At 47.9% G+C, this 26,916-nt stretch overlaps 7 protein-coding genes across 7 annotated transcripts; 4 read left to right on the plus strand and 3 right to left on the minus strand.

Moving 5' to 3' along the window:
• Positions 1 to 1,282: 1,282 nt before the first annotated feature.
• On the minus strand, positions 1,283 to 3,670 carry GIQ15_03352 (uncharacterized protein; the record flags this gene model as incomplete). The annotated part of the gene is made up of 2 exons (XM_033550769.1): positions 1,283 to 2,339; positions 2,409 to 3,670. 2 exons carry the CDS (start codon positions 3,668 to 3,670, stop codon positions 1,283 to 1,285), a joined length of 2,319 nt encoding a protein of 772 aa, XP_033407930.1.
• Positions 3,671 to 5,330: 1,660 nt separating this feature from the next.
• On the plus strand, positions 5,331 to 7,309 carry GIQ15_03353 (amino transferase; the record flags this gene model as incomplete). The annotated part of the gene is made up of 7 exons (XM_033550770.1): positions 5,331 to 5,483; positions 5,544 to 5,580; positions 5,657 to 5,688; positions 5,750 to 5,789; positions 5,852 to 6,096; positions 6,160 to 6,987; positions 7,049 to 7,309. The coding sequence occupies 7 exons, from the start codon at positions 5,331 to 5,333 to the stop codon at positions 7,307 to 7,309; spliced, it is 1,596 nt and encodes a 531-aa protein (XP_033407931.1).
• Positions 7,310 to 9,052: 1,743 nt separating this feature from the next.
• On the plus strand, positions 9,053 to 13,699 carry GIQ15_03354 (STE/STE20 protein kinase; the record flags this gene model as incomplete). The annotated part of the gene is made up of 7 exons (XM_033550771.1): positions 9,053 to 9,102; positions 9,165 to 9,551; positions 9,625 to 11,055; positions 11,115 to 11,323; positions 11,385 to 11,534; positions 11,596 to 11,771; positions 11,837 to 13,699. 7 exons carry the CDS (start codon positions 9,053 to 9,055, stop codon positions 13,697 to 13,699), a joined length of 4,266 nt encoding a protein of 1,421 aa, XP_033407932.1.
• A 1,831-nt stretch (positions 13,700 to 15,530) lies between these two features.
• GIQ15_03355 (uncharacterized protein) lies at positions 15,531 to 16,442 on the plus strand (the record flags this gene model as incomplete). Its single annotated transcript, XM_033550772.1, has 1 exon — positions 15,531 to 16,442. One exon carries the CDS (start codon positions 15,531 to 15,533, stop codon positions 16,440 to 16,442), a length of 912 nt encoding a protein of 303 aa, XP_033407933.1.
• Positions 16,443 to 16,992: 550 nt separating this feature from the next.
• Positions 16,993 to 18,373, minus strand: GIQ15_03356 (CAMK/CAMK1/CAMK1-CMK protein kinase; the record flags this gene model as incomplete). The annotated part of the gene is made up of 4 exons (XM_033550773.1): positions 16,993 to 17,783; positions 17,858 to 18,014; positions 18,066 to 18,273; positions 18,330 to 18,373. 4 exons carry the CDS (start codon positions 18,371 to 18,373, stop codon positions 16,993 to 16,995), a joined length of 1,200 nt encoding a protein of 399 aa, XP_033407934.1.
• A 2,901-nt stretch (positions 18,374 to 21,274) lies between these two features.
• GIQ15_03357 (NADH-ubiquinone oxidoreductase 49 kDa subunit) lies at positions 21,275 to 22,834 on the minus strand (the record flags this gene model as incomplete). Its single annotated transcript, XM_033550774.1, has 3 exons — positions 21,275 to 21,312; positions 21,385 to 22,105; positions 22,172 to 22,834. 3 exons carry the CDS (start codon positions 22,832 to 22,834, stop codon positions 21,275 to 21,277), a joined length of 1,422 nt encoding a protein of 473 aa, XP_033407935.1.
• A 343-nt stretch (positions 22,835 to 23,177) lies between these two features.
• GIQ15_03358 (DNA-directed RNA polymerase I and III) lies at positions 23,178 to 24,431 on the plus strand (the record flags this gene model as incomplete). The annotated part of the gene is made up of 3 exons (XM_033550775.1): positions 23,178 to 23,222; positions 23,278 to 23,382; positions 23,439 to 24,431. The coding sequence occupies 3 exons, from the start codon at positions 23,178 to 23,180 to the stop codon at positions 24,429 to 24,431; spliced, it is 1,143 nt and encodes a 380-aa protein (XP_033407936.1).
• Between the last annotated feature and the right edge of the window lie 2,485 nt (positions 24,432 to 26,916).

A 26,916-nucleotide genomic window follows, 5' to 3' on the forward strand; every position in this document is an offset into this window, starting at 1 on the left:
GTATCACGTCCTTAACCGTCCTCTCGACCAAGACACCGTTTATCATGCGGAAACATTTTCGATCCAGCGGTAGGGGTTGTAGTGATTCTATAACGAGCCTGCGGGCGGGGATAAGTCAGTATGCGATGTGCTGGCCAAGGGGTGGAGGGGTCGGTATGGTATGATGTGTTGCGTAGGGTCGACGAGAGCGTGAGCGTAGGTTAAAACTATGGGCTACGCACTTATGTTCTTCTGCTTCTGTTTCTATATCTCCGATCTTCTGTGCTAGTTGTTGAAGGGTATTTTTGAAATTCGAGTATTGCATCTGCAGCTCTATGGGTTCATATTTTGCGTTAGTGTCATGAGGGAGAGCTAGGATGGTGGTATAGGGGACGGTCTGTAGTGTTCAGTTTAGAGGCGCCTTTGACGTACCTTGCTGCCTCTTCGGGTCAACCTGTTGCGACGCCATGGTGTGTGTTTGCGAGTAAGATGGTATGGTTGAAGCAAGCTGTCAGAACAATGTTCAAGTTGTGGGGGAAGCACGTCGAACCTAATTTGGTGCGTCATGGATAAATAATTTTGGCGGAGTTTCTGGATGGCCACAAAGAAAAGGGAAAGGGAAGATATTGTCAGGAAAGCAGCGTTCGGGATATGAATTGCTTTATTTATCTAATCTTATAAGAATCTATGCTAATAATAATATAAAACTAACAGCGCGAAACACAATGGTATATATATACACATTATCAATGAGGAAAAAAAAAAAAAAACTATATACATCCTACGCTTCCATGTTGAGAAAACTACTTTTCCCAACCTCCCTATCCCAGAAACTGCCCTTCCTTTCCCTAAATCGTTAAAGCCAAAGAATAACGCCGGGTCCCTGCGCCGATGTGACTATAAAGTGGAAAATATCATCGGTCATACGGTAACATTGGACGTGACAAATATATGAAAGGTGCCGCCGAGGGCCGGCTCGTGGGGGGTATAGAAGGTATTATTATGTAGCCTTGTTAGTCCATCTGAGGAAGCAGTGGGTATCCAGCTGATCGGCAAGCCAGGGGGGCCTGATATGGTAGATTTTTGCGAGTGATAGATGCATATCGCGACGCCCCTTCCTGCCTAAAAGGATCTTCATCTGACGGCGCGTTTAGTGATGGATGCTGTGTCTCCACCTACTGGCCATAGGGCTGCGGCGGAGGTTAAAGTGTCTGCTAGAAGATCCATCCGACTTCTCGGGCGGGAAGGGATGGACAGGGAACAACAGCACCCTGTGGCCTGCAAGACATGGCATGGCCCGCCCCTAGCTTTGCAACCATGTGCTCTCCTGGAAATAGTCTGTCAACCCCGGATCATGCAAATAAAGCTCGCGCCATTCATCTTCCATATCATTAAGGTTTTCAGGAACAACCGCTCCGCACGGTTCAGACTCCGCAAAAGTAAATAGCTGCTTCCAGTCTGGCCCCCTGCCTGCAAGATGTTCTGACGGTTGTGGTTGAGGTTGCTGCGGTTGCTGCGGTTGGGGACCGCTGACAGGGACCATGGAATCAGGATGAGTGAAGTAATTAAGCCTATCGCCAAATTGAGGTTTAGGCCACCAACCTTGTAGCTGTGATTGTGGCGGCGGCACTTCGACGTTCAAAGCTGGACCCTCGGTAGCTTTGGAGACACTATCGCCTTCCCGAGGCCTGGTGGTGCCGGACTGTTTGGCCTTGACCATCTGCATATCATGCTTTAGGCGTTTGGAGCTTTCGAAAAGCTGCAAGATGCTTTCTGCGTTATGCCAGTAATCTGATAGCGAGCGGAGGGAGACTAGAGTCGAGTCGAAGCGGCGAAGGGCGTTGATTGCTAGCACAGGATTCGAGAAGCGAAGTTCAACTCTAATTTGGATCATGGCTGTGAACAGCGTGTTGACGGATGACGACCAGAGGTACTTGATTCTATCCTTTTCTCGGAGCTCTTCAAATATAGACACGATAACGCCGGCGGCGGCGCTGCAAATCTCTGCATCGTTGTGAGCGTAGGTATCTGCCGAGGCGCGTGGGTGAGGACGATGGAGGAGTATGAGGAAGTTGTTATAGGTTAGATGGAGCAAGGCGGGCCAGGCATCCATGTCTGCGGTGGACATGCGAACGGTATCGGGCAGTTTGATGGACCAGTTCGCGAGAGCCTTGTCGGCTTCGGAGAGGATTACCTTTCGTCGTTCGGGGGCGATGCGTAGGCCAAACCTTTCTCGAACTATAAAGGAGATCATACAGCAGAGTTCGGTGAACTGTATGACATAGTCCTTTTGTATGTTTTTGCCGCACCCTTCAAAGTCGGAGGCGCTCAACGGTTCGACGTCACAGTCGTCCAAGTTTCTGACGCTGTCTGTTAGCTAGAAGAGTTTGGGATGACAAAAGGTGGTGTTGATTGTCTACTGGACTTACATTGCTTGTGGACGACCATACTGCAGGGAAACCATTACGTCGAACTGCACCAAGATCCACCAAGCTCTTCGCCACATTCGTTTATCAGGCGGTACTATCATGCTAGAGCCTGAGTTTCGATGCATTCCTAGTCCGGTAGCTATCCTAGCTGCGACACCCACCCAGTAATGAGCGTTTGCGGCTACATCGTCATCAATTGGATCTGAATACCAGGTTAGCAGAAGAGCCGCCTGGACCATGATGTCTCTATTGCGCTCAACACGTGCTTCGAATAGTATTTTGGCTCGGCGAAAGAATGCGGCCTTTAGAGTGTCTCGCATTGGTCTCGGACGAGAAACATGAGCGCCGGCCAAGAGCACCGCCTGGAGTATGAGCAGAGACGGAGCATCGTTTGGGTCCCGCGCTCTGTACTGAGCCATGAATATATCCTCGGCGAGGATGGGAAACCCGGGATTGACATGCTTGAAGTATGCGTCAACGAGTTCGTCAGCAAGAGCCTGCTCGGGGAGAACGAACGCATCTCTCGGCACCTGTTCAAACCCACACTCTATATATTTCCTGGATATCTCATTCGTCGCGAAGTGGTATACTTCGTCGTCACGATCTACGTGTTGCTGCCGTAGAAGGAAATTTAGGTTTGATACGTCCTGCCCGACATAGATGACTCTCACGCCCTTTTGAATCTTGCGGTGTGTGGACTCCTCGTCTATCAATTTAGCCAATTGCTTGTCCCGCTCCGAGCTATCGTCCTCGTCAGGCGATATATCGGGGTTTGCAGCCTCTGAGTAGTCCATGACCGACGCTGCCGGGCACATCTCCTCCTTCGGCTCGGGTATGTCTAGTATCGACATGGTGGTGTGGTGTGAATCCGACACCGGGTGGGATAGCGATGCCTGTGCATGAGGCTCGTCCGTTTCGGGGAACGGGGCGCATCTAATGGGTACGGGATGGCGCAGGGATCGAGAAGCAGTTCGTTTTTTCTTTTCGTGTATCCGGCAATCGAGTTTCCCCGCCGTCCTACAATTGGAGCACGGGACCCCAACGGTGCGCGCGTCACAGCGGACTTTTCGCTGATGGCAGTGAACACAGGCAGCCGGACCTAGAGCAATGCAGTCAGCAAGTGCGCACAATACACCCACGCATAAGGATAAAGGAGCGGCGAAGGGACGGGCGAGGTGCAGGTTTAAGTCATGTTGGGAGAGAGAAATACGTTTCCGTTTCAGGCCATTCTCGTCGGCCGGAGAGGGCGGCTTGACGTCCATGAATGCGATGGTGCAGGCGGATTGAGGCCGGTCAGGTAATGTCGAACATGCACGCCACGGAGCTAGAGGGACCATCAGCCATCCCACAGCAGGTCGCAAGCTGGTCTGAGGGAAGCAAGCAAAAAAAACTGTCTGCGCAAGCAAGCCTGGGGTGGAGAGAAGTTGCAACGAGCAATCAGCGCCACGTGAGTTCCAGATAAGATTATAGGTATTGGCTGACTAACCAGCTCCGGTTAAGGGCCAAGGGCCAAGCGGGGTCGCTGGGGGGAGGGCGTTAGGCACTCTGGCAGTCTTTGGCAGTTTTTGGCAGTTTTTAGGCGTGGGTTAGGCGTGGGTTAGGGGCGGGCTAGGGGCTGGCTAGAGGCAGATGGCGGCCAAGTTAAGGGTTCGTTAGGGGTGCTGAGGTGCTTAGGCTAGGTGCTTAGGTGCTTACAAGCTAAGGGCTGGCCTAGGCTAGTCAAGGCCCGGCGCCTGTGAGTGGCTGCGAGGGCTGCGAGGGTGCCCGCTAACGGGGTGCCGAGATCTCGCTAGCAGGGGCCGCCCATGCCCTGACGTCCGGGCGAGGCGCCGGGCTCCCCTGGATCCGGGCGAGTCCAGAGCCTGAAGCCCCCGGTTGGTCGACGAGGTACTGCCTGTCCACGATCTCGTTCTCCGCGGCGTCACCATCTATCTCTTACTAGGACGATAGGATAGCATCAGAGCAGGACATCAGAAGAGCAGGATAATAGTGATGGAACGGCCTAAGAGTGTAGTAACGCTGGCTCTCCACTTACCGTATTTAGCCTTCGACCTGCGGCCAACTTGCGGTGGATGCTGGTTATACAGATGCCGTCAAGTGATCAGGTCGTCTCTTTTTCTCTCCTTTTTTATGCAAGCGGACTGCATGTACGAGTACCTCTCTGGAAAACCGCCGGATTATTAATCCCTGCTGGCCAGGGATCCAAAGTGCCGATAATACCGCAGCCAGTCCTTTATACCGGGAGCCATGCTGCCCATGCCATGCCACTCCGCCATCCCATGTCGCCATGCAGATGTAATGCTCCGTCAGTCCTCCGTTACTCCATCGGCAGGGAGGCCTGGCAGGTCCTCAGCGTCCTGTTGCAGATACTATTAAAGTCTTACATCGCTCGTCGGTCGTCGTAGGACGCATCGCCGTGTGCCGGTAGCGTCGGCCCATCTTCGGCTAAACAGCTAGTGCCCAGGTAATGCCGGATCAACCACCGAGACTCAAGGAGACTGTCAACGTCTGCACGGCCAGGATGAGATGGTGAGCTAACAGTAGCCGAACACTGTATCGTCGTGGCCATCGTCGTGGGCCATCGTCGTGCGGACAGGCGTATATCATATCGTCCATGGCCAGCGGCGGAGGAGGAAGAAAAAGCAAAAGCCCTTTTGCCCCACGTTTTGAAGGCGCTAGTGTTCTCCTCCATACATATATAATACTCGGACGTAGCTTTTCCGGCGCGTTCAACCAACAGACACGAAGCCAGTCTGGACTTAGAGCATGTCATAGGGCGGAAGTCTCAAGAGGTATAAATCCTTCCCCAGGCCCGCTAATGGCAGGGTACCTTTCCAGACTACTTACATCTCTACCAGATATATAGATTAAAATATCTAGCTATAAAAACCACTTTACACGTCTCTTCAAACATACGCGAGCATGGCACCCCACGCAGCTGCGAACGATGTGGCCCAGAAGCCGGCCGTTGTTGAGGGGACGTTGACCGTTGCGAATGTTGCCGCCAATCGAACCAGGTTTCCTCTTCCAAAGGGCGTTGCGGCATTCTCCGACAGTAGCATGTTCAAGAGTGCTGTACGAGCTACCCCGCGCATCCTGTTTCATGGATATTGCTGCTAACCATAACCTGTATAGGCATCTGCAGCTAAACCAAAGGCGAAAAGATGGGATCGTGAGTGATAGACAGTCTTAGACTCAAGAGTGTAGCTTGTTATAAGTCTCACTGACCGTTTAGCGTTCGCGTATAGACTATATTAGTGCTGAGAGTAAATTGCGAAAGGTAAGGGGCGCAATATCACTTTATACCAGTTTGCGCATTTTCACTAACCCTTGTCATATAGCCATCTACTTTGAAGCAGATCGCGCAGTACTTGCAGCCAGGTATGTACTTGGCCCGGCCTATCGGTTTAGTTCTGTCAGCGGTGATTAATTGTTGCATACAGGCATGCTCTCTCTAGGAGGCGGCCTTCCATCCCAAGAATACTTCCCATTCCACGAGATCAGCGCCAAAGCACCCAGCCCAAGCCAATTCGCCGACCCTGCCCCCGCAAACCCCGAATGCTCTGTTATCTCTACGAAGCACGATATCATTGACGCCACAAGCGAGTTCGATCTCGAAGTTGCGCTCAATTATGGACAATCAGTCGGATATGCTGCCTTTGTCAGATGGGTGACAGAACATGTCGAGGTATGGCCTCCCACTGAAAGTCATAATTAAGGCGAAGTTGGGACTAAAGAGAAATCTTTCTAGATTGTGCACAACCCTCCCTACGGTGATTGGGATCTTACACTGGCTCCTGGAAGTACTCAAGGATGGGACTTTGTACTCCGCATGCTATGCAAGCCAGGCGATATCGTTCTCACGGAAGAATACACCTTCTGTTCCGCAATGGAAGGCGCTGCTGCTCAAGGAGTGATTCCATTCCCAGTAAAGGTTGACGCCGAGGGCCTACTCGCATCTTCTCTAGATGAGATACTCACCAACTGGGACCCCGCTGCTCATGGCGGGGCACGCAAGCCATTCGTCTTGTATACCGTACCATCAGGCCAGAACCCTACGGGCGCCACACAGAGCGCCGAGCGACGAAAGGAGATCTACAAAGTTGCCCAGAAGCATGATCTTATAATCTGCGAAGATGAGCCGTATTATTTCCTTCAGATGGAGCCGTACAAGGGGCTCGGTACACCCATGACCCCACCACCAGCGTCGACCGATGAGTTCCTGAAGACTTTGGTACCATCTTTCCTCAGCATGGATACCGATGGACGCGTTATAAGACTGGATTCATTCTCAAAGGTCCTCTCGCCTGGCTCCCGTGTCTCGTTCGTCGTTGCTTCTGCCCAGCTCACAGAGCGTATGATCCGACAGGCGGAGACATCCACTCAATCCCCCAGCGGAATGGCACAGATCTTACTTTACAAGCTACTAGACGAGGCATGGGGCCATGAGGGCTATATTAAATGGTTGATCCATATTCGCGTGGAATACACCAAGCGCAGAAACTGTATCATGGATGCATGCGAGGAATTCTTACCAAAGAGCGTAGCCACCTTCAACCCTCCGACGGCAGGCATGTTTGTAAGTTTTTCGCGACTTTCCCTCGTGTTGATCATCAATTACTAACCACAGACCCTTGCAGAACTGGATCCAGATTGACTGGAAGAAACACCCCGCCATCAAGGAAGGAAAAGACCACGACGCAATTGAAGAAATGATCTTCCTCGCAGCCGTTGATGCAGGCGTCCTTGTTTCACGCGGCACCTGGTTCTTGGCAGACCAATCAGCTAAACAAGAGGATATGTTCTTCAGAACGACATTTGCAGCTGCCCCTGCAGACCAGATCAGGGAAGCCATTAAGCGATTTGGCTCGGTCCTCAATGCTCAGTTCAATATCCAATGAGCAACCTTGCCAATGCATTTCCCCCATGTCAACTGCTGATATGACGAACGGTAGGCTCTGTGCATATTTTAGGGTGGCTAGTTTGTCCAGATGTTCAGTGGTTTCTCGAGATGTCCATAGACCGTATATGGTGGTAGGTTTCGGAGAGCAGTTTTGAGGCAGTTATAGCACTTTCTACATGTACATGATTTAGATTAACATAAAGTTATCAATATAAATATATATATTATTCCTATACACCTTCCTGAGACTTTTAATATAACCACCGCGGCGATATCTCGGCGTTGTCCTATGTTTCTCTCTGTTGCTTTTTACAGGGGCAGAAAGTAACCCACGTCTTGGCAAGTGCTTAGTCATCTTAAATAGTTTCTCCGCATTCCGACGTCCGAAACAGGCAGATCCAACATCATCGCAACCCTCCGCCTATCCCATCTTCCTTCCAGCTACTTTCTTATTTATTTTTCTTCACGCCATTGATACATCCAGCATTTTACGGCGTTGCTGGTGTTTTCAGACCGGAGGTTTAATATTCCTTTTTCCATTCCTAACGCTTTTCTTTTCTTTCGTTCCTTTTTGAAAAAAAGTTTAAATCTATTTCTCCTGATACCCTGGTTCTTCAATGTTTTCTTATTAATCAATTTATAGAGGTAAGGGACTTCTATATATCCATCCCATATAGGCAAGGCCACTATCTTTTGCAGTGTTGGAATGAGTGTAGATTTGCTGGTGCTAGATACCCATCTTGCCCCTAGTTGTTGTAGACCGACCTCCTTTTTGACAGTTATGAGAGGCCCCCCAGTTATATTTGGTAACTATTGCAGATTTTGGCAATTATCTGGATAGCATTATAGAGCTTGAGCTGGCTGAAGTTCTTCATCTGAACGTCTTGTTGAATGATCGCTGACGTCGGCGTCTTCACTACAGATATTACTGTCACGCAAACCCATCTGGTGGCAAATCCTAGGATATATATCTTGCTCGACTTTCTTAATCTCCTATCTCTTAGAGTCAAGGACAAACACCAACTGGGACCTTTCACTACTTCTTATCCAAGCAGTGATAGCAGTATCTGGCACACTCCTTCAAACAAGGCAGAGAGGCGTCTGGACTCTGATATCTGATATCTAGGTAGGTCACCTGCTAAAGCCTGGACTGTTCGATGAGGCTTGTCTTTGTTTGTTGTTGTTTACCAGTCGCGACTTTTCACGCTAAGCCAGACGCTAACATGAATCTAGACAGGTACCTGAACTGTCCAAACAACATCTATAAGGCATCCGACATCTCCTGTCGAGAAGCTATTGAAAGGGCACCTTCACGATTGAATATCTGGTCTTGACATATACCGATATATGCTCTGAGATTTTTGTGATGGCCACATATCGCTTCTAGGGCGGGAACTGGAAAATACCCAAACTTCACTCCCCCCGTAAGAGGTTTATATCAGCGGATTTCGAGCTTCATCTTGAAGTGATAACCATAGACACTCGACAGCTGCTGTCGTACTCCACATCCTCAACATTTTTTCATATACATCTGGTGTTTACTTTTAAGTCACGTAGGTTTGCCCCCTTCCTCCAACATGATCTTCTTATCCTCTTCAGCTCCCTCTCTCGCTCCCTTTCCTCTCTTCATCTTTTCTGTCCCGGATTGTATTTTACTTCACGTCAATTTCTTTTCGTGCCCTCACGTTGTGTGTGATGCCTCGATTGATATTATCCGTCTTATCTGTTGTCCTGCGTTAACATGGATCCCCCCTTGGATGAAAATGTCCGCCCTGGCGAGGCTGCCTGGTGGTATTTATTTCTTTAAAAATGACCTTCTAGCAATTGTTGATCTAACATATTATACTACATAGTGATACACCTAGCCCCTTACGCGCTCGTGGGTTCACAGGGAGCAAGGAGGATATCCAAGCTGCTAGCGCATATCTCTTCTGTGACGCCGCAGCAAGACTCCAACAGCAAAACCTCGATCAGATCAACTATCAGGCAGAAACATCAGAGTCAACTCCAAGGAACGCCAATTCTGCACCGTTCAAAGAAGACGATCTCAACGAAGGTAATCCGGAGTTAACGTCGTATCTGCAATCAGAGGACTACCAATCTTTTTCCACCCAAAACCAATCAGGTGATGCGCATTGCATTAGTTCATTCGAAACACATCACTCAAACCAGTCACATTCGACCTTAGCTTCAAGCGAAGAGCTTGACCCGGATCTCCATCCTCCTTCGCCTACTGCAAGGTATATTCCCCGCTATTGTAGCTTCTCGTTATTATTTTTTATTTCAACCTCTCCTAACACGCTATACATATAGATTTTCGAAGAGGGTTTTTGCAAGTGAAGACACACCAAACGCTCGTCAACAATTTAACCCATTACCTAATTCCAAGGCGACTGGGAAGGTCTATGAGGAATTCCCTAAGTTTCAAGAACATCAGCCTTTTTCTTCGATAAACAATTTAGAGCCTCACTTTCGTCATCACCCATTCAGACGTGCCTTCACTACCGAAAACCATTACAATTACGAGGACCATTCCGCCACAGATTCCAAATATAGACAATATCCGCGTCCTAGACGGGTCTACACACGTGGCGAATTTCAAGAGAGGACTAGGGAGCTCCTGAAACACGACACCAAGCCCGGTGGTTTCAACGACTTCGATCCCGATTTCTCGAATCGTACACCCGCAAGAGCGACTGTCCTCAAACAAGCCCGATCATTCCAGGATCCACGATCTCTCACAGTCCCCTTACCGAAGCCGAGGCGTGACTTTGAATCAGCTTCACGCCAGCGTTCTGCGACTGTTCCCAAGAGACCACCACGTCCTCTTCAGAAACGCGAAGTTAAGACTAACCCATTTCCTCAACCACATCACTTTTCAACTCTAAACCCCAAAACTCAATTCAATCCCTTGAACTTTGTCCCTGGTGGAGTCAACTCGTCTGGCCATCTTTATCTGCCAGCCCCAGGACGCCAACCCTGTAACCGACCCGAGCCCGATCAAGGCCCACCCGTTAAAGTCCCATCCGAACCACACGTTTTCCACGGCCAGAGCGACGTTGGTTTTCCTTTAAATACACCAAACAGCGTTGGGCCTTCGCATTCTGATCCGTTTCCAACTCCATCTCAACCTATCTTCCATCTCGAGTTACCTACCACACCTGAAATCAAAAATCGAAAGCGCAAGAAGAGCGGAGCTCGGAGATTTACTTCATCTCTTAAGAGGTTTTTCTTTCGTAAAACTAAATCCGAACCCGAAAATACTGCATCTTCCGTCTCTTTCACTCAGGGTGAGACTAATCCTGCACAAGCTCCGCAGGCCGAGGAGCAGCCAAAGGATCTCAATCCGGCTCCGGCTGCCCGATTTGAAGTGCAATTCAGGGACGCTGATCCTGTCCAAGCCGCACAGTTTGAGGAACAACTTAGAGGCGTTGATTCCGCACAAGCTGCACAGTTCGAGGAAGAATTAAGGAAGCCGTTCATTACTGTAACTGTCGACCCTCCTCCTGAAGACGATATACCTAGCCCACCACAACAAAATACGCCCACCATGTTTTCCGCGGGGCATCTTGATCCGTCATCGGCCATGCTTGCCATCACTAAGCAAAAATCTGAGGCTATGCGTCTTGCTCGAGAGCAAGGCCTTGCTGTCAGAGAAATGTGTCGAAGGGCAAAGTCAGAAATTCCACCATACACATTCGAAGAACTAATTGGAAAAGGTTCATACGGTCGTGTGTACAAAGGGTTTGTACATCTTGTTTATTTATCTACTTATTTTTGGATATTGTTAACACTACTACCAGACACCATCTTCCCACAAAGTCTGTGGTCGCCATCAAAGTTATGGATATTGATAACCTTGATTATGAGACAACGAGAGACTTCAAGGATGAGTCAATCAAGGATTTTATTCACGAGACAAAAGTTATGTCGCAAGTTAAAGATGCTGGTGCAAAGAATATTAATATTTTTATTGAGGCAGTGTCAATACACTCCCAGCTTTGGCTTGTTAGTGAATATTGTCCAGGTGGAAGTATTAAAACTCTAGTAAGTTCTAATTTGTGAAGTAATAGCGAACATGTATAATTTAACGGCATACTTCAAACAGATGCGAGCAACTGGTGATAAACTGGAAGAGAGATTCATAATTCCTATCGCACGCGAGGTGGCTGAGGGCCTGAAGGCAATCCATGATGCTGGGATTATACACAGAGATGTCAAAGGTGATGACACACATACCTATGCTCTTAAATTTGGCTTATAACTAACGTTTCTGGCACACAGCTGGTAATATTTTAATCCACGAAGAGGGCAATATTCAAATTTGCGATTTCGGTGTTGCAGGCGTACTTCAAAGCCAACGCGACAAGCGCTCGACCTGGATTGGTACACCGCATTGGATGCCTCCAGAGCTATTCCCTAACAAGCCTGGCGATGAAGTCCATCCATATGGCAATGAAGTACGTATCACTGACTCTAATTCCATTCTATTAGCCAATTTACTAATTTCTGAGTGTGGTTTTAGATCGATGTTTGGGCATATGGCTGCACACTTTTTGAATGCGCCACCGGTAACCCACCCAACGCAACTCTCAGAGAAAGAATGCAGATCGGGCGTCAACTTAATCGTTTCACTCCAAGACTCGATGGTGAGAATTACTCTGAGGAATTGTGCGCAATTGTTTCCTACGCATTGGATGCAGATCCTAGGACTAGGCCTGCTATGGGCGATATCCTTAACCACCCATACATTGCCGGCTCCGAGCAAACCCATCCAACCGAGGGTTTAAGGGAGCTTGTGAAAATATACTACCAGTGGTCCCAGCGTGGAGGCCAGCGAATATCATTGTTCAACCCTGGCGGTGCTGTGGCTGCAGAAATGCCTGGAGAAAAAGGTCCCGAGGAGGATGAAGCATGGAACTTTAGTACAACCGAAGGGTTCGAAAAGCGGTTTTCCATAATTGATTTAGATCAACTTTCTGCGTCTCTCGCTGCCCTGGAAACCGAGCAAGATCCAGAACCAACCTATAATTTATTCGATCAATTTAACGCGGAGCCCGAAGAAAGAGAACTCACAGAGGAAGAGAAGGTAAACTTTGACGAGAGAGTGAAGCGAGGTGCAGCTGCTATGGAGGGAATATTCGACGAGGCAAAGCCAAACTACAAGTACGAAACAAAAAACGACTTTGTCCCCGTCGAGCAGACACGCAAATTTACGGACCTACCATTAAGGACTGAGACGGATCGATCGTCCGTTGCTTCCACATTTATTGATATTAACCTTGGAGTTTACGACTCATCTCACTATGCATCGGCATCAGGAACGGCCAATCCGCCATTCCAACTTGCTGATGCTGATACTATCCGTGCCCACCGGTCAAGTAGTCGATCATATCGTAACTCCTCCAGTGCGGGCAGCGAATCGCAAGAAGAATTCCCACAAATACGCGGCCCGCGACCCCCAACAATGGACTGGAAATTTCCAACTACTGCCTCAAGCATTGAGGAGAATGATAGTCCAAACCCGGCAGATGACAATATTGCTCCACACGACATTGAGCCCCTCGAACCGCGCGAAGACAAGCGAGATACAAGGGCATGGACATTCCCAGTTATGACGGCAGGGGATGATGGGCCGGGTGATGATGGTCCTGGAGATGAGCCAATTGATGAGACCGTCCACGCCGGGACTCCAAGTGACTGGAGCTCAGATAATGAAAGCACTACTGCTGAGGCTATGTTTCCTCTTCAGCATTCGCCACGCATTCGTAACAGGAGCATCGGCGAACCAGGCCATCGCACTATGGAATCTGAATCACGCCCATCTACGTCAGATTCTATGCAATCTTCTGTCTCCGATGCAGACTATGACCCATTCCGATTAGACAGAGAGTCAACGGTATCCGTGCCTGAAACCCATACCCAGAGGCAACCACTAGCAAAAGCCCCGCCGATAAAAGAGCCTGACTACCCTTATTATCATCGGGATTTTGATTATGGTAACAACCATCCTGGCCCAAACACCTTATCCAACGGCTATGAGGAGAGCCATGTGGGCAGCTTTCCAGAGAGTATAGTCCTCAGGAATGGCCATGTCCCAAGGGCATCTATAGCTCGCTCAGAAAGATCATCGTTATACACTCAAAACGGCACAGAGGCCTTTAGCCCCCCCGCAACAATAGTGAATACCGCCTCGCCTCGTTTTCCAGAGCCTAGACCTCCAAGCATGGAGAGTCTAATGGAAGGTGCCAGTGATGAAGTCGTTACCGCAGAACTGGATCGTTTATTTGGAGAACTAATGCACGGACTAGCAGCAACTGGGGAGGCGATTCAGTCGGTTGACACCGCAAAAGCTGCAGAAAGTGATGTGCAACCGGAGTCACCATGAGAAGGGAGTGCGCAGGCAGAAAAATATCGAGTTATAATGGCAATCGCGGCTTCAATATGGATATTATGTTGTATACTTACGGGTGTGGGGGCTGTCTATCTCTTTTATCCCTTTCTGTTTCTTCTCCTGCCCCTTGACTAGAATGTCGAGTGGATACGCTATCGGCACGCTAATATCTTGTTCTTCCTTTTTAATACCGGGCCGTGGTATCGTGTTGGCGAGTTGCAGTTGGTTCTTGGGATTTAATCAAAAGTGGCCACCTAATGAGTGTAAGCAATAATGTGATGAGTCTACGATTGGACGGCCACAGTTTAATATCAGCCAAAAAAAAAAAAATTACGTTAGCGAAGCTGTGACATGCTATTTATTATATTTGATATTTTAATAGGTTGTTATATCAATCGATAGACGTTGGCAGCGCTGATGTAAGCGGCCTTTGACCTCGCGTTTCAGCCCAACGTCCATCCATCAAGGTCACCGTCATCATCAGTATCATGCCCATGGAGAAGCGTTAGTTGCACTGCAGAGTACAGCTCCTCATGCAAGAGCCGGACAGGTGCAACGTGTTCTCTTCCTGGACATACAACTCCGCGTTTGGGCCGTTTCTTGTCAACTTAATAGTTCGTGCCCTCGTGTGCATAGTTGTGAGAGGACTGTGCAACTCGGGCTGTCGAGGTATGTATATACCAGTCTTTTAAGGCAGCGGAACACTATATGGGGATATAAAGCTACGAAAGTGATCGTCGCTGCCGTTTAATTCTTCGGTCCGTCAGACGCGTCGAATTATGGTTGAAGCTCGTCGACTTCCCACTCGCCGTGAACATTCGTTGAATATCGGACTTGGCTCAGGGCTCAGATATCCAATCGAGACTTCTCGTTTCTCCGCGTCTTCTCTTTCTTTTCTTTTCTTATTAAGTCCGCGTCCGCTGTTTGGTGGGGATATCCGATGCCTCATATTGCCAGACAAGTCTTATTGATGTGTTGTTTATCTTGGTTTGAGGTCAACTACTCGTGCTATGGATGAAGTTATATAGCTTCATTCATGCTCGTTTTCCGTGGATAAAATTTTTGCCTCATAGGGAATCCCCCTTGTGGTATTTTTGGTAGAAAGGGTATGACACCCGCTTGCATTGCTCATAAATAGGGGACGAGATAATAAACGTACGTTTGAGTGAGGAGAACGCATATGAGTTCTACTCTTTGCCTCGGCAGTTGCCGTGCACCGGATTTCATTGTTTGCTATCCGCTTCTGTTGACGGGAAGAAACGCGTTTTGCGACTCTACGACTTACTGACGCGACTTCAACCCTTACTTCACCACCTTCACTCACCACGTTTGGATCCATTCTCCCTTCATATCGAGGGCTATGAATGAAGAAAACCCCTCAGACGAAGTGTTTGGAAGTCCTGTCTGAGACGATATTAATTTATCCATTTTCTCATATCTTTCCCTTCGGTCTGGACAAAAGTGATAAGCATGTCTGTGGGATTCTGGAACCCGCCTTCACCGACAAGAACTCGGAACGCTACGAGGTTACTCTCAAAGCCGAGTGAACAATGGAAGCTTTCCCTTCAGGAGGTCAAGCTACTTCACTTGAGATGCCGATACAAGCAATGCGCCGCTCGTTCTGTGGAAATTTTGAGCAAGTTCAGTGATCAGGTTCGTAGCTCATCATACTGCTCTTCATACAGAAATGCTGATCAAGAACCCAATATAGCTGCATAAAATTCACGAGGCATATTTCCAGTATTATATTGCAGCATCGTATGAAAATCTGGGACGTGCCTCACATAACTTCTCCAGCAACAAGATCCCACTACTGCGCATAGCCATGGACAATTACATCACCTGCAAAACCTCACTTGAGAATGCCTTTACAAAACTTAAGTCAATGGAAGAGATTGAACCATTTCCTGAGTTTCACCCGCATCGACATCCCGCAGATGGACCATATATTGGCAAACGAGAATATCAATTTTACCAGAGCGCACGGGAAAATTCACGCCCACCCGCCCTTTTCCAGGTACGACGCTGTGATGAGCCGGGTTTGAGCAGCAACAGATCCGGTGCGAACAACGGAGGGAATCGATATATGGATCTAAAGGCTGACCTCATTCCTTTACCTCTTCAAATTCGCAAGAATCGCAAGGACAAAATGCCAGAAAACCAACTCTACAAGAATCCACTTCCTCTCCCCGCAAGACCGCTTCCTGAGCCCCCAGTTGTTATTTCCGTGAGCCCAGCATCCGACATCAGAAATGGCACTGTCGACTTTACGCCACCGTCAACGCCTACATATGATGATAAATCAACTAAGAAGGATTCGCTTGAACCAACACCACGAATGATGAGCATTATTGCTTCGCTTTCTGCCCAGATAGATGAAAATATCAGGGAACTGTCGTCGCTCATCAACAAGACGACAGAACTTCAGCGCATTCATAAAGCTAGAAAGATGAATCGCCTAGCTTCTTACTGGAGCTTTACACCCACTTATCCCAACGGCGCCTCTACGGTAAACGGAACTACCGAGACACATGATATATATGGCAATACATATACAAATGGTTTAACTGGTGTGGGCTCGAGTTCGTCAGACGAAGGTAAACAGCAGCGAATCGCGCGTCTGAAGGCTGAAGGGTGGAATACCGTTGGAATCAAGTCTGTCGAGCGTGGATGGAAAGGAACATTACACTATGATAGGGTTTGCAGTGAGGCTCTTTCTGAGCTATACGAGCCCTGAGATAGGAACTGGAGAGAAGGAGTTGCACTCTTATCCTCCGCGCCTCTCCCCTACCACATTTACCTCTTTGCATTTCCGGTTGCGGTTTTCTTTTTTGTACTTGCTGGCTTCCGGATTATTTTAATGGTGGAATTTGCTCCATGGTGAACGGTGGCGTCTGGGAGGCTTTGCTGCTTCTACATCGCATAAGCAAAATTGGCGGGGCGGAATACTTATCATGAGCATACATCTCCCTTTCACTACTCCCACTTTATAATTCTAACAGCCCCAGGCCTTTCCTTAATCAAATTACCCCTTGTTTTATTTTAATAAGTAGTGGAGATGATAATTGAAAACGCAAAGGATTGTTGGCCTCACCTCCCCTGAGGTATAACGATTATATTTTTCCATCGTTAATTTCGAAAAAAAAAAAAAGAACCAAAGCTATATAGTAGTACCAAGAAGCCAGAAATAGGCAAACATACGGGATTATGAACTCCAAATCACACAGCTATTTGAATCCTGAAACATGTTCTCTTGTTGTGTACGAGACAGTGTAATACCTTAGGCATTAGTGTCCCTTCTTCTCAACCTTCTCTAGAACCTCCTTTTCAACTTGATGCTGCTGCTCTTGCTGTTTCATTTCCCGGACTTTGGCCAACACTACCTCTCTGAATATAGCTCCTCGCGCAAGTCTGCTAAGACGGCCCTTGTTAGATGGTGGAGCATCGGATGTAGCAGCTTTGTCATCGGCAGCAGGCTTGTCACTTGCTTCCTTATCATCAAGGCTGTCGGCAGTAGCGCCAGGAATATCATCGCCCTCGTCCTGCATCTTAAGGGCCTCGATGCGGTTTGCAAGCTTGATGATTTCAATTCCACGCTTTAGTCGATTCCGTGTAATATAAGTCTTAAGTTCAGGAAGAATGTTGTGGTCCGTGGCAGTTTCACCCTTGAGCCATCTGTGCTGTAGAGCTTCTTCACTAGTTGCACGGAGGGTTGGGTCTGGCTGAAGGAGGGTGAGGATGAATTCCTTAGCGTCCTTGGAAACATCCTTCCAGTATCGTTCATGGAAGACGATACGGCCAGTTCGGCATTCTTCAATCAGATCATTGAGAGACTCTGATCGGAAAGGGGAGTATCCGCAGAGGAGTGTGTATGTAATGACACCCATAGACCACATGTCGACGGCCTTCCCGTGGCCCTGTTTTAGCATCACTTCCGGAGCGGCGTAGCCAAAGGAGCCAGCCATGGATGTGAGCACCTCGGAGTCGCTGTCCAACATCTTTGCAATTCCAAAATCTGCAAGGACAAGGGGAGAGTCCTGTTCAGTAGTGAGATATAGAAGATTTTCCGGCTTCAAGTCTATGAAGAATGTTAGTTACCGCCATATGAATGGTGATATAGGTGGATATAGGCATGCTCTGTCCAACACGTACCTCGATGAACTACATTACGTTCATGGAGATAGTTCACGGCATCTAGAATTTGTCTAATGGTTTGTGAAGCATCTTTCTCGGTAAATCGCCCGTAATCACAGATTCGATCGAAGAGTTCACCACCGGTGGCCAGCTGGGTTACGATGTAGTATTTATCCTATACCAAGTTAGCATGGATGAACCAACTTCAACGTAAACTGAGTTGTACCTTCGATTCAAACCAGTCATGGAATCTGACGATATTGGGGTGGTGCAGCCTCTGCAACATGTCCAGCTCATCATAAACCATCTGCTCGTTCCCCTTGACATTCTTCTTGAGGATGATCTTTATAGCAACCTTCCCGTTTGGACTATCTGCCTCTCGAACGATTCCATATGTACCAGCTCCGAGTGTCCTTCCGAAGCGATACTGTGATCTAAGATGGGTAAGCGGCGGAAGTTCCATGACCGACAGAAAGACATCTATCCATACTTCTTGTCGTAGCTTTCGGGCTGGCCCTGCAGCTTGTTGAGCATGTTGGCAACTGGAATCGAGAGAAATCAAAACGTCAGCTCTGTCATCTTCAATTGCTACAAGCTGAGCTGCCTCAAGCTCCCTCGCTGCGAGTAAGGAAGCGTGAATTGCTCCATCGACTCTGCAGCTGAAGGTTGGCTTCCAGCAGCACTCAAATACCCCTCATCAAAAACACATGGAAGGCAGGAGATTGCGAGAAGTCGGAGAGAACAATCAGACTTACAACTCATCTTTGCAGACTAGCGAATTCCGCGAGTTATTCTTCTGTAGTTATCGGGCTGTCCTGGGGTGTTATGTGATCGGGGAGAGCGAGGTCGAGATGGTCAGGTCGAAGGAGGGGCGCAGGGAGTAGTTAGAGAGTCAACTAGCGGCCGCAATCAGAAGAAAAGCCCAATCTGAGCTTCAGCCTTGGGCGGCGACAGGGTTGGCGCTGAGGTTTACCTGGAAGTCAGACAGCGCCTCTGTCAGGGCTGAGGATTTAATTCTTCCCTCGCAGCCTCCGTCGTCCAGATCTCGCGGTTCAACACGATAGAACAAGATGGAGGGGAGGAGGCGCCACACCACAGCTCATGCACCAAGCCACAGCACCCATGGAGCAGGATGTTCTCAGCAGAGCCACGAGAGTCGAGATACAAGCAGTTAGGGGACATGGATTATCCCGGGTTCTGTGTCTGATATCGCCTGGTGGTGGTTGTGTCCGTGAGAGGTCGAGAAATACACAGCTACGAGGGAGTTGTAACAACATCATCTGGCTCTTCTCATGCCTCCTCAGTCGGTTGAAAGTACGGAGTATACGGAGTATAACATCTGGATTGTCAGGGCTAATTGATAGTTTCAGTCAGGATGCGGTTTCTTGCTGCGACCAGTCCTGACTCCTGAAAACAGGCCTAAACCTGCTGATATATCGACTTCTCATCGAGTACTCTGTACATACCAGGCCTATCCAGCGATACACCGGGAGTAGATACGCTCAAGCTGCTTGTTATGTCGAATTGAAGCAAATATCAAGATATCATTCACCATCGGCATCGCCTTTAAAGCATCATGTGATCTTCCATGCTTCCAGTATCTTCACTGACTTCGACGTTTGCTGTCAACATATAAAAGGGCAACATCCGTCTCCCAGGACAGCGAGCTTCCCTCTGTGATCAGCATCCTTCACACGCCACAAAGCTTTTCTTCCCCCTGGCTAGTTACCAGAGAAAATCCCCTAGCTAGCTAGTTCTCCTCGGAGTGGGCCGTTGAAGGTTACTCGTTATTGAACCGAACAGAACCGGATTTCCAACCATCTACCTTGGTCCTCCTTCTACTAACTTGCAGGGCAGAAGGACACCGTGAAATGAGATAACTTACATGATAATCTCACCCTTTTTCTCACTGAGATACCGTGCTTCTACAGTCTTGAATTTCTTTTGTTGATTCTACCCCGCAGTCTGGGCGACTTGCACTCTTTGATAACTGGTGATAATGTTTGCAACCAAGAGGTTGAGCAAGGTATTTTCATAGTGATAATGCAATCTTATAGCATGCTTAAGCTAACTTGGCCACTCAGGAGCTCGTCAAGGTATTATCCCCCTCGTTTCCGGACCATCCAGCCTGTCTCGTCTTTGGTATGTCAAGCAAGGGACTTGATATCTAATTCTTTCCCTCTCAGATGCAAACCTCCCTCCCTCCCGGGGTCACAGTCGCAAAGGCCGATAATCTAGAGCAATGGGAAATGGACATTCGTGTCTTAGACTCAAACCCCATCTATGAAAACGAAATATATCGCCTACGATTCACATTTAGCAAAAATTACCCTATAGGTACGAAATGACCGGCATACTGGCATTTTCTTTTAATCACTTGTTGATAATTACCCGATATTATGTTCTCTACAGAAGCTCCAGAAGTTCAGTTCATCTCCCTGCCTCCGACTTCAGAAACACCCCGCCCGATACCTATGCACCCACATATATACAGCAATGGCATCATATGCCTAGATCTGCTCGGTACGGCGGGCTGGTCGCCTATCCAGTCGGTGGAGAGTGTCTGCATGAGCATCCAAAGCATGCTCACCGGAAATACCAGAAACGAACGACCTCCTGGTGATCAGGATTTTGTTACAAGAAACACACGGCGCCCACGAGACATTGGATTTATTTACGACGACCATACGGTTTAAAAAAGATATTATTTGCTTCTGCTTTATGATGAATTGTTCTATTTTACTTTTTTTTTTTTACACTTTTTAGCGTCGCCATTTCCATTAGACGGCGTTTGTTTACTGTTCGGATGGGGATAGGGCATTTCTCCTTGAGGCACGGTGTTTCGGACCTATCCACGATCGTTGTACAGGACATTCCGCACACATCATCTCGCGGAGGTGTTATTATAACTTCTAAAAGGGGCGACGTATATTTATTCCTTGCATAATATTACTTAGTGAAATGCCATCGACATTCTGATAAGAAGATTAGAAGGACAGGGAAACCAACCTACCTTGGCGTATAATATATTCGACGCGCGAGTCATTCTTAGAGACAAATGATAATCAATACTGAATCAGAGCAAGATATTTAATTTTAAAGCCTTACAATGGGTAGATGAGTGTGTTTTTATGGGATAGGATTCGGTTATAGCTAGGATAAACACTAGGAGCGGACAAAAAAAAAGTAAGACCATATTGAGACAGGAATGCATATACAGTAGCAGATAAATAAAATCAGGACTGGGCTCCAGTTTAGATCTATCCATCTTGTGCTGAGAATAAGAAAAACAAGGGACAATCTCACCCATTCTTTTACGTTACACTTGCATCCACTTCTAGGGCAAAATGAAAATCTTACTTCGGAAGAGAGTAAGGAAAGAGGAAGAAGGAGAGGAATGGGGAAAGAAGTATATTATATGCTCATGATACAATGTCACCTATCGACCTCACCGAACACGAGATCCATAGTACCTATTCGCAAAAAGAAGTATACGTTAGTCGCGTTTCATAGTTAAAATATGAGAGGTTTTAGTAGCTGCTTACCAATAATTGCAACAGCATCAGCTAGTAGATGGCCTCGAGAAAGTTGGTCAAAGCACGCGAGATGCGCGAAACCTGGAGCACGGATTTTACATCTGTAGGGTCGTTCGCTACCGTCGCTGACAACGAAAACTGCCATTTCACCCTTTGGAGCCTCGATGGCAGAGTAAGTTTCGCCTGGTGGCACGGTGTAACCCTTGGTGAAGAGCAAGAAATGGTGGATCAAAGCCTCCATGTTCTCCTTCATGGCTATGCGTGGTGGAGGGCTGATCTTGTAATCTTCGACGCGAACTGGTCCGGCAGGCATCTTATTTAGGCACTGGTGGATGATGCGTAGCGATTGGCGGAATTCCTCCATTCGGCAGAGATATCGGTCGTAACAATCTCCATTGACACCAACCGGCACATCGAATTCAACCTGTCCGTAGGCATCGTAAGGTTGAGACTTACGGATGTCCCATGGAACACCGGAGCCGCGCAACATAACACCGGAGAATCCGTAGTTGAGGGCCTCAGCAGCAGTTACGACACCGACACCGACAGTTCTGGCTTTCCAGATTCGGTTGTCCGTGAGAAGTTCTTCGGTCTCGTCGATACGGTCGGCGAATTGGGTAGCCCATTGGTAGATGTCGTCAAGAAGACCAACGGGGATATCCTGGTGGACACCTCCTGGGCGAACATAGGCTGCGTGAAGACGGGCGCCAGATACTCGCTCATAAAATTCCTAGAAAGAGTAGATATCATATTTTAGCATTGATACCTTATCGAGACCCAATGGTTGTGGACATACCATCAATTTCTCTCGCTCCTCGAACCCCCACAAGAATGGAGTCAATGCACCAACATCCATAGCGTGGGAAAGAACAGACATGAGATGGTTGAGGATCCTGGTAATTTCACCAAACAACGTTCTAATCCATTTGGCTCTCTCGGGGATCTCAACGTTCAGCAATTTTTCCACAGCCAACGAAAAGCATTGCTCGTTCGTCATCATAGAGACGTAATCTAATCGATCGAAGTAAGGCAGAGCCTGCATATAGGTTTTGTATTCGATCAACTTCTCAGTGCCTCTGTGCAAAAGACCGACATGGGGATCGGCGCGAACGATCTCCTCTCCATTGAGCTCTAGAATCAATCGAAGCACACCGTGAGCAGCAGGATGCTGTGGGCCAAAGTTGACCGTGTAATGGCGGATCTTTCGACCATAGGTAGTTTCAGACTCGAGGCCAGAGGGAGCTGAATCAGTATGCGAGGTATCCGACTTGAAGGTAGGGTCGGTTGGGATCAGTTTTGTTGCCTGGTAGGCCTCAGCGTAACGACATGGCGCAGAGCCTGATATCGATCGCGCGAAGGTCGTCGTTCTGGATGTTTTGGCGGAAACCGCCCGAGACGAGGGACTCAGACAGAGCCGCTTTGGCACATGGCGTGCGAGAAATGTGATGGAGGAAGCCATGGCCAACCAAAGGGGGCCTGAGTAGCAACCCCAATACGACCTGGACGGATCCTGCAGCGAGCAAAGAAGGTGTTTTGCTTGTCAATTGATCAAGTCCTCCGTTGTCTCGCTCTTTCTGGCCGAAGGGTGAGGATGCGGTTGATGTGTCACGTGATATACATGAAATAGAAATGTGGGGCCTCTGATTGGCTGGGAGCTCTCTACTCACCAAACAGTGCAAAATTTCTTTTTATAGCTTTTTTACAGCTTCAAGAATTCTCAGGTTTTGATAGTGCTTTTATACTAAGCAGTGGCAGACCAAACTCCGCGCAGAAGAACAGTATATACCCTTGGTCTCGTCGAGATGGCGCCTCGAATTGCTCTCCCCGAAGAAATACACCAGCGGAAGGTATGTCCGGGTTATCAGTCCCAAGTCTAGGATGGTGGGCTAATATTTTTCGCAGATAATTGGTATCAACCCGGAGACAGTTGCGAACCCCTCTGCGACAGATTTCCCAAGCCATTGGCCAGGTGAAAACCATGCGTGGTCCATCAGCAAGTTCAGCCAGGTCAGTCGTGCCAAGTTCGGATGCCACGACAATCTACTCAACTATTCGACTTTTAGGATTTAAAAATAGAATTCCACAATAATGAGCCTCTCGAAGCTTCGTTTTCGTTAATAGGGGTAGACGCCTCCATTGCGAACGCTTTTCGCCGTATTCTTCTTGCCGAAATCCCCGCACTCGCTATCGAATACGTTTACATCCAGAATAATACCTCTGTTATACAAGACGAAGTTCTCGCGCATCGCCTGGGATTAATTCCCCTCAAAGGCTCTCTAGAAGGAATAAACTGGCTCCGATGGTTCAAGGTGCCCAAAGAAGGCGACCCAGACAGCGGAAGTGCGCATGAAGATTCAAACACCATCGTTCTACGACTAGTCAAGGAGTGCACGAAAAATCCCAATGCTAGCCCGGGCGAGGAGGACCCAACTGTACTTTATAACAATGCGCATATCTACGCCAAGGACCTTGTCTTCGAGCCCCAGGGTCGACAGGAGAGATACTTCCATGGAGACGGCGCTATTCAGTCATCCAATCCAGATATCTTATTGGCAAAATTAAGGCCCGGCCAAAAGATCGATATCGAAATGCATTGTATCAAGGGGATAGGAGCGGACCACGCAAAATTCTCACCAGTTGCGACAGCGTCATATCGACTTCTACCTGATATTCAAATAGTCCGCCCGATTCTAGGAAATGACGCTCTGAAATTTGCAGGTTGCTTCCCAAGGGGGGTGATCGGAATTGAAAATGTCACTGCAGCAGAAGCCGCCCAGGCTGGTAGTGGCTATGAGGGAAAGGAAGGGGAGAAAAGAGCGGTCGTCGTTGATCCATTCAAAGATACGGTTAGCAGAGAATGTTTGCGGCACGACGAGTTTAAGGGCAAAGTCAAGCTTGGCCGAGTACGAGATCATTTTATCTTTAACATTGAAAGTACCGGACAGTTCAACAGCGACCTTATGTTCCTGGAAAGTATTAAGGTCCTCAAGTTTAAGTGTCAGAGACTGAAGCGGAATGTTGCTAGCTTATCAGAGATGACAGACACGCATGCCTAATTCAGTTACACCCGTGGAACTTCATTCCAATCTATATGCATACTTGCTGGCGTCAAAAATTAGAGGATGGATATCCAGGCGTACCATATCGCTCTGGGGCGTTATTTTTGGGCGGCGTTGTTTTTCTTATGATTATACGATCTAGTTTTCATCATAATCTTGATGTATACTCGGAAAATGGCTATATTTCTAAAAAGAGCATTTCTTCATAGTTCAATCATTCTGATAGTTTCTCGTCATATGAGGGCACACCATATCTATCGAAAAACTAGCTTAAATCGGAAGTCAATGGTGAAGGCGGGATCGCTCACTGCGACCTCCTCGCCGCTCTCAAGTAAATCCTTCAGCTTTCTTTCTAGGTTATGTCTGGTTTGTTCTTCTAATTGTGGCGGGAATCGTTGATAAAGTGTTGTTTGTTCGGTTCTCAAACTTGGAGCTTTCAGTTGTGCCTCTGCCCTCTCTCCAAGTGACTCAATAAACTGTTCCAGCGTCGCTTCCGGGCTCACTTCTATGGTTTTGGCGAGATTCCCGCAAACAGGGCAGTCTTCCTTTTGCTCCACTGCAAAAGTGTATGTGTAAACACCCTCCTCACCCGCATACATCATATAATTTTCCAGGTATGGGTTACAGGATGTCGCTATCTTGAGGGCTTCAGAAGTGCATGCTGCAGAGACAACAGCATTTGTAGATGCTATGGCGGGAATAATGTTTTTCACCACACCCTGGGTCATTGAGAATGTGACCCCTGGGATTGAGAATTGTTTTGCTCGATCGAGGGCGGCTTGATATATCCATGATACATGTTCCATATCATCGCCATCAAACTCTTCGTTCTTTCTCTGCTCACCCCATGCGATTTGATGGGCCCATTCAATGCAGTGTTGGGGTTGTCGAGGGATAGTTGCAATCGTGCATAGTGGTACGGCAGCGCGAGGTGCATGCATATCAAGTTGACATTCAATGCACGATGTTAGCGTAGGCAATATTACCCTAGCCTGTCCTTTGAACCCTACAAAAGAGTTAGCATTAAGCTGGAAGAGTCGCGTAGACGTGGTATATACCCTCTGTGCCGCCATCTATAAGGGGCTTCAAGCTCTCCGGATCCTCCGCATCAACCATCCCCACAACCAGAGAATTGATCCACCGACGAGCTTCAATGCTGTCCAGGCCGCAAACAATGATTTTGAACTGCATGTAGTATTCCTCATCCTTGTCCTGAATTTTGCCGACAAAGGGTGTAATTTTAACTCCCTTTACGCGCTTTTCGACGAATGCAGCGGCGACCTCAGCTTTGGGTTTGCCAACGTCGGCCTGTCGAAACAGGAACTGACGGTTTAGATTCGAGATATCAATTGTATCTGCGACATGTAAGAAAGGTAAACAAAGGGTATCACAAGTAGGGTAAGGTAATCTCACCCATATCTATCACGTGGATATCTTTAAACCCAGACAATGCAAGATTTTTCAAAATCTCACACCCTAGGCCACCAGCACCTCTTAAAGGGGTTAATAAGTAACAGCAAGGAACAGGGCTTTATATTTAATCTTACATTACCCTAGTACCTGTTAATACCCATGTTATCTGGGTGAGATATACATATATCCAGAACTTACAAAATCTTCGATGACTCTAGGCCTGTAACGGTCTCCAGACCAGGAACCCAATCTGGATCGCTGAATGGGCCCGAACGTGTCAAGACCCGATGCAAGTACTTCCTGTTAACATGTCAGTATGTTGCCAACAGGAATATAAATCATATAAGCGCTATAGAACGACAAACCATCGTTCGGGTATTTGCCCAGAATACGTTGGGCCGCTCATTTTTATGATAATTCCCCACGTTGGCAACCAACGGTTCCGTTGTTTACTCTGGAATTCCCCTTGAAAGGTATCAACAGCTCAACTAAGTAATGGTATCTGTTAAATCAAGCTAAACCCGTGATGTAAAGAGTAGGATTCACTCCTTGACCTGCCTCGGGGTCAGCTTAAACTTGACCGAGCAACAGTTTACAGAGCTTGCTGGACGATGTATATTCAGGCTGACGTTCAAAGACCCCACTGGATTCAGATATGTCACGTGACTTTATCGATAAGAAGAGCTGACATAAAAGCTTAAAGCTCCGACTATTTAGCATCCAGCTACTACTACATCAACTTCATCGAACCAGAAATCCAAGTCAGGTAGACAGGACATAGCCATGGAGGAGCTCTTAAAGGTTGTCAAGTCCACGGATAGCGACGAAAATCTATCAACTTCATGTTCTCATCTCCAGGTATCGTCGTCTACTCCGCGGATCTCGATAATTGAAGAGCAGCCACCAGAGGTTAAAATATCATCAGCGGAAGATGTCTTGCAAGTTTTGAAATCCAGAGCGTCTATATCGGCAGTGTCAGAAGCTTTAAGATTTCTTGACCCTGCTAGGTTAAGCGATGGGGAATTTAACATTACTGCTCCAAGCTCCATGGGAGCTCAAATACTCCACG

The sequence above is a fragment of the Arthroderma uncinatum genome, assembly GCF_011692745.1.
Source record: "Arthroderma uncinatum strain CBS 119779 chromosome Unknown scaffold2, whole genome shotgun sequence".
In the NCBI taxonomy this organism is placed as follows: domain Eukaryota; kingdom Fungi; phylum Ascomycota; class Eurotiomycetes; order Onygenales; family Arthrodermataceae; genus Arthroderma; species Arthroderma uncinatum.